The sequence below is a fragment of the Schistocerca serialis genome, chromosome 9 (assembly GCF_023864345.2).
Source record: "Schistocerca serialis cubense isolate TAMUIC-IGC-003099 chromosome 9, iqSchSeri2.2, whole genome shotgun sequence".
NCBI lineage: Eukaryota > Metazoa > Arthropoda > Insecta > Orthoptera > Acrididae > Schistocerca > Schistocerca serialis.
Window position 1 is genome coordinate 309,579,372 of NC_064646.1, and position 6,000 is coordinate 309,585,371.

Sequence of the window (6,000 nt, forward strand, 5' to 3'; positions counted from 1 at the left end):
CAGAGAACCGACTCGTGGCGATAACATGTTAGACCTTCTGGTGACAAACAGACCCGAACTATTTGAAACAGTTGACGCTGAAGGGGGAATCAGCGATCATAAAGCGGTTACTGCATCTATGATTTCAGCCGTAAATAGAAATATTAAAAAAGGTAGGAAGATTTTTCTCTTTAGCAAAAGTGACAAAAAGCAGATTACAGAGTACCTGACGGCTCAACACAAAAGTTTTGTCTCAAGTACAGATTGTGTTGAGGATCAGTGGACAAAGTTCAAAACCATCGTACAATATGCGTTAGATGATTATGTGCCAAGCAAGATCGTAAGAGATGGTAAAGAGCCACCGTGGTACAACAATCGAGTTAGGAAACCGCTGCGGAAGCAAAGGGAACTTCACAGCAAACATAAACATAGCCAAAGCCTTGCAGGCAAACAAAAATTACGCGAAGCGAAATGTAGTGTGAGGAGGGCTATGCGAGAGGCGTTCAATGAATTCAAAAGTAAAGTTCTATGTACTGACTTGGCAGAAAATCCTAAGAAATTCAGGTCTTATGTCAAAGCGGTAGGTGGATCAAAACAAAATGTCCAGACACTCTGTGACCAAAATGGTACTGAAACAGACGATGACAGACTAAAGGCCGAAATATTAAATGTCTTTTTCCAAAGCTGTTTCACAGAGGAAGACTGCACTGTAGTTCCTTCTCTAGATTGTCGCACAGATGACAGAATGGTAGATACCGAAATAGACAACAGAGGGATAGAGAAACAATTGAAATCGCTCAAAAGAGGAAAGGCCGCTGGACCTGATGGGATACCAGTTCGATTTTACACAGAGTACGCGAAGGAACTTGCCCCCTTCTTGCAGCGGTGTACCATAGGTCTCTAGAAGAGCGTAGCGTTTCAAAGGATCGGAAAAGGCCACAGGTCCTCTCCGTTTTCAAGAAGGGACGTCGAACTGATGTGCAGAACTATAGACGTATATCTCTAACGTCGATCAGTTGTAGAATTTTGGAAGAAGTATTATGTTCGAGTATAATGACTTTTCTGGAGACTATAAATCTACTCTGTAGGAATCAGCAAGGGTTTCGAAAAAGACGGTCGTGTGAAACCCAGCTCGAGCTATTCGTCCACGAGACTCAGAGGGCCATAGACACGGGTTCCCAGGTAGATGCCGTGGTTCTTGACTTCCGTAAGGCGTTCGATACAGTTCCCCACAGCTGTTTAATGAACAAAGTAAGAGCATACGGGACTATCAGACCAATTGTGTGATTGTATTGAAGAGTTCCTAGATAACAGAACGCAGCATGTCATTCTCAATGGAGAGAAGTCTTCCGAAGTAAGAGTGATTTCAGGTGTGCCGCAGAGGAGTGTCGTAGGAACGTTGCTATTCACAATAGACATAAATGACCTTGTGGATAACATCGGAAGTTCACAGAGGCTTTTTGCGGATGATGCTGTGGTATATCGAGAGGTTGTAACAATGGAAAATTGTACTGAAATGCAGGAGGATCAGCAGCGAATTGACGCATGGTGCAGGGAATGGCAATTGAATCTCAATGTAGACAAGTGTAATGTGCTGCGAATACATAGAAAGAAAGAACCCTTATCATTCAGCTACAATATAGCAGGTGATCAACTGCATGCAGTTAATTCCATAAATTACGTGAGAGTAGGCATTAGGAGTGATTTAAAATGGAATAATTATATAAAGTTGATCGTCGGTAAAGCAGATGCCAGACGGAGATTCATTGTAAGAATCCTAAGGAAATGCAATCCGAAAACAAAGGAAGTAGATTACAGTACGCTTGTTCGCCCACTGCTTGAATACTGCTCAACAGTGTAGGACCCATACCAGATAGGTTTGATAGAAGAGATAGAGAAGATCCAACGGAGAGCAGAGCGCTTCGTTACAGGACCATTTAGTAATCGCGAAAGCGTTACGGAGATGTTAGATAAACTCCAGTGGAAGACTCTGCAGGAGAGACGCTCAGTAGCTCGGTACGGGCTTTTGTTGAAGTTTCGAGAACATACCTTCACTGAGGAGTCAAGCAGTATATTGCTCCCTCCTATGTATATCTCGCGAAGAGACCATGAGGATAAAATCAGAGAGATTAGAGCCCACACAGAGGCATACCGACAATCCTTCTTTCCACGAACAATACGAGACTGGAATAGAAGGGAGAACCGACAGAGGTACTCAGGGTACCCTCCGCCACACACCCTCAGGTGGCTTGCGGAGTACGGATGTAGATGTAGATGTAGAAACAAATCTCCGGACACGAAAAAGTAAAGTAGAGTAAGCTGCTAAATAACCTGTTGGTGAAGACCTAAGAAGAAGAAGAAGAAGAAGAAGAAGATGTGTAAATGAAAAGAAAAATGTGTGCGGAGTTACTTGTTGAGGTTGATGGTCCACCTGGCGGTGAGCGGCAGGAGGCCGCCTTGGCTGGCCGCGAACAGCCCGGCGCGAACGTCGTCGGTGGCGTCCAGGCGGCAGCGGTAGAACTGCCGGGACAGCCAGCCGCGCATCCAGAAGTCGGCGCGGCTGTCGTCGCCGTGCGCGGCGTGCTGCGAGGACAGCTCGCACTCGACCTGCGGCCAGCCGCGCGGCCGCAGGAGCACCGTGTCGGAGCAGGCCGCAAGCCGCGCCGCCGCCAGCAGGCACGCCACGTGCAGCAATGCTATGGCCCGACGTTTCGGCGCCATGTCCCACCCGCAGCACCTCGCACACGCCCGGACCCTGCACTCGCCAGCGCGTGGGCGTACCGAAACCGCTGCTGCAGACTAAATCCCGCCGTGGCCCTATCTGGCCCCCTCCGGCACAGGAGAAAGGAAGTCTGCAGATAACCGCTTCAGTGTCGCACGCTCATGCTCGCGTGCTGGTCGATGAAACAGGGTTTCTCAAACTGTCCGTCTCTGCAGAGACGCATTTCTCCAGGATCGCCGGCCGGTGTAGGCGAGCGGTTCTAGGTGATACTGTCTGGAACCGCGTAACTGCGTCGCAGGTTCGAATCCTGCCTCGGGCATGGATGTGTGTTCTAGGGGACTGATGATCTCAGATGTTAAGTCCCATAGAACTCAGAGCCATTTGAACCATTTTTCTCCAGGACCAAGTCTCACGTTAGTCGAGGGCGTTCAACAAATAAGGGAACTTTTTTTTTGGGGGGGCCAATTTCAGTTGAAAAATGCGAAATACGTTTCGGGACATCGCGTAACATTTCAACTTCAGACCCCATTGTCTCACGAAGTTCCTATAGCTGACTACGTACCTGTTGTGTACATAGTTCCGCATAGTCAGCACGTACACAACTTTCCCACTAGAGCGCGCCCCACTAAGCACGACAGTGCAGGCGCAGCGCTCGTCCGTCTCCTCACTACGAGATGGCGCTGCCTTAGAGACGGACCAAATTCTGCTTCCGCCGATCCAAGTATTAATATGTAATGCAGCCAATGAGATTGCTGCTAACGTAGAACCTTTTCTCCTCACGGATCACACTCACACAGTGATACCTGAACGAGCGAGGTATTATAACGAGTGTACAGACCTCCGATTAGTCAGTCTGCACTTGTCTGCACCATTCTACATTAGTCTGTACCAGTCTATAGTCAAGTTTCAGTCTGCACCTAAGAAAATTATCATATTCCTGTACATAGCCATGAAGATAAATGTATAGACACTTTGTCAAGTATCAGAGATATGTGAGAATGAGATTAACGTACCCAGACCAAAGGAACTTCAGATTGTCAATTGTAAACATCATCCAGAATCAAGTTACGCAATGTCTATGCTTTTTATTATTTTAATAAATGTGTGTGAAAATTAATCAAGTTCTGTTTAAGTTGGTCACTGTCAATCTGCTATTCTAAGCGTGCAAATGACATTTCTATCGTCTGACCTAACGGCAGAAGATAAACACTCCACGATAAGACCACGAGACATATTGCTGACACTCGCCTACTTCGTTAGAGCGACAAGTCAAATAATCTGATGGTGTGTGAACCGAGAGTCTTACAGTATGCACACCACAGTACCCTTCATATTGGCGTTTGCGATGGAGATGTGTTCCAAGCACAGAGCTGTCACTGATTTTCTTTTGGCAGAAAGATTGAACATCGCAGGGATTCACAGGCCCTTGCAGAATGTCTGCAGAGACGTGGCAGAACGGCTCTGAGCACTATGGGACTTCTGAGGTCATCAGTCCCCTAGAACTTAGAACTTTCACTGTACGCCAGGAAAAAATTGTGGTCCGCAAATAATGTGTAGTTAGTAATTTTTTTCCTTCCTAGGCCGATCTTCTGGAGATGTGGAAAATTACATTCTTCTAGAAATTTTTAATGGATATGTTTATATCATAAAGGATTGGAGACAGATGGCGTCCTTATTTTATTCCTTAGTTCACAGTCAATAAATCTTTGTTTATACTAATTTTAGTGTTACAGTCATTTAAGGACAGTTAACAAAATTAGGGGTATGTTATAGTCGATGAGTATTCCTCACAACTTTGTCCTCTTGGTGCGCACCACATTCATCCGATAATTTCATCTTACCTACCTCAAATGGTTCAAATGGCTCTGAGCACTATGGGACTTAACATCTGAGGTCATCAGTCCCCTAGAACTACTTAAACCTAACTAACTTAAGGAGATCACACACACCCATGCCCGAGGCAGGATTCGAACCTGCGACCGTAGCGGTCTCGCGGTTCCAGACTGTAGCGCCTAGAACCGCTCGGCCACCCTGGCCGGCAGAGACGTGGCAGCGACCAAAACAAAGTGAGTCGTTGGGCGAGAGGTCTGTCATCATCGCAACAAGGTTCCTCTAAGCTGTCCGATCTCCTACGTGCTGGCTGGCTGCTCACAGCTGTGATTCCAGCAATGTTGGAACGTGCGTACACTCTCATTCGAGGTGATCGACGGATCGCAATCAAACACATCGCTGCACAACCTGAGGTCTCCATTGCTGACACACACGTCCACCAGATGGTTACTCCAAGGTACCCGCTGGGTACCTAGTTACCTAACAGAAGTCCATAAAGATCAATGAATGACCATCCGTGTGGAATTGCTTGCGCGATGCGAGCCTGACCGTGACAATGTTTTGTCGAACATCGCCACTGGCTGGGTTGATCACTTTCAACTGGAAAAAAAACGGCACTTCATGGAATTGTGCCACACCATCTCTCCTCCGAAGTAAAAGTTCAAAGCCGCAACCTCAGCCGCCTCTTTGACCCAATGAAGGAGGCACTCTGCAGGAAGCAGAATGTGGATGATGGTTAGGATATTGATGAAGCAAGACGTTGGCTCCGACATCGACCAGTGGAGGGCTACCATGCGGCCATACAGGCCCTCGCCGTAAAGTGGCGTAAGGTCGTCGCACTGAACGGAGGTTATGCTGAAAAATAGGATTTTGTAGCCAAAACAGTAGGGTCCAGTATGGTGTACTGGAATACCAAATAAAAAAATGGGTTGCATTACTTACTGAACGCCCCTCGTAAATGAATCATACGAACAGCGGATAAAGCGGCATAGAGCGATATTTCGGAGGCTTGCTAGACAAACAAACGCAGATAGCTGGTAAAGAACTGTTAAGAGAATAGAATACAATTTGAGTGGAGCTCAAAAGTTTGCGTTCAAAATGTCCAAAAATTTTTGTAGTGAAGTTAGTGACAAACCAAAGATATACATGATACCAGGAAATGAATGGCAGCAACATTACAAACAATTATTAATCAATGAGCCATACTATACCAGAATTGTGGCTGTTGGAGAACAGAATGCAATTAAATGACAGACTTGGAAAGTAGTTTAGAGGAGGCTGGGAACAGGAAGGCTACAACACGGGTGGAATAAATCTTGTAATTATAAAATATGTCAGTATTTAATGGAAAAAGTCATCTGCGCAGTTCCTGCTTCATGGATGTAACAGGAATTATAAGTATATACACGAAAAAAGATGAAAAAGAATGCTCAAATTACAGAGTTATATCCACTTTAAATGCTGCTTAT

The 6,000-nt window shown here is 46.0% G+C and overlaps 1 protein-coding gene across 2 annotated transcripts in view; it reads right to left on the reverse strand.

The window, feature by feature from the left end:
* Positions 1-2,843, reverse strand: part of LOC126419794 (uncharacterized) — a 66,576-nt gene extending 63,733 nt beyond the window's left edge. The window contains exon 1 of one of the 2 annotated variants that reach the window (XM_050086978.1): positions 2,390-2,841. In XM_050086978.1, the coding sequence (XP_049942935.1) occupies positions 2,390-2,700 (311 nt within the window). In that variant the 5' untranslated portion in view covers positions 2,701-2,841. Of the gene's footprint in view, positions 1-2,389 lie in introns of both variants that reach the window. The other variant, XM_050086979.1, reaches the window with a different exon arrangement.
* Positions 2,844-6,000: the final 3,157 nt, after the last annotated feature.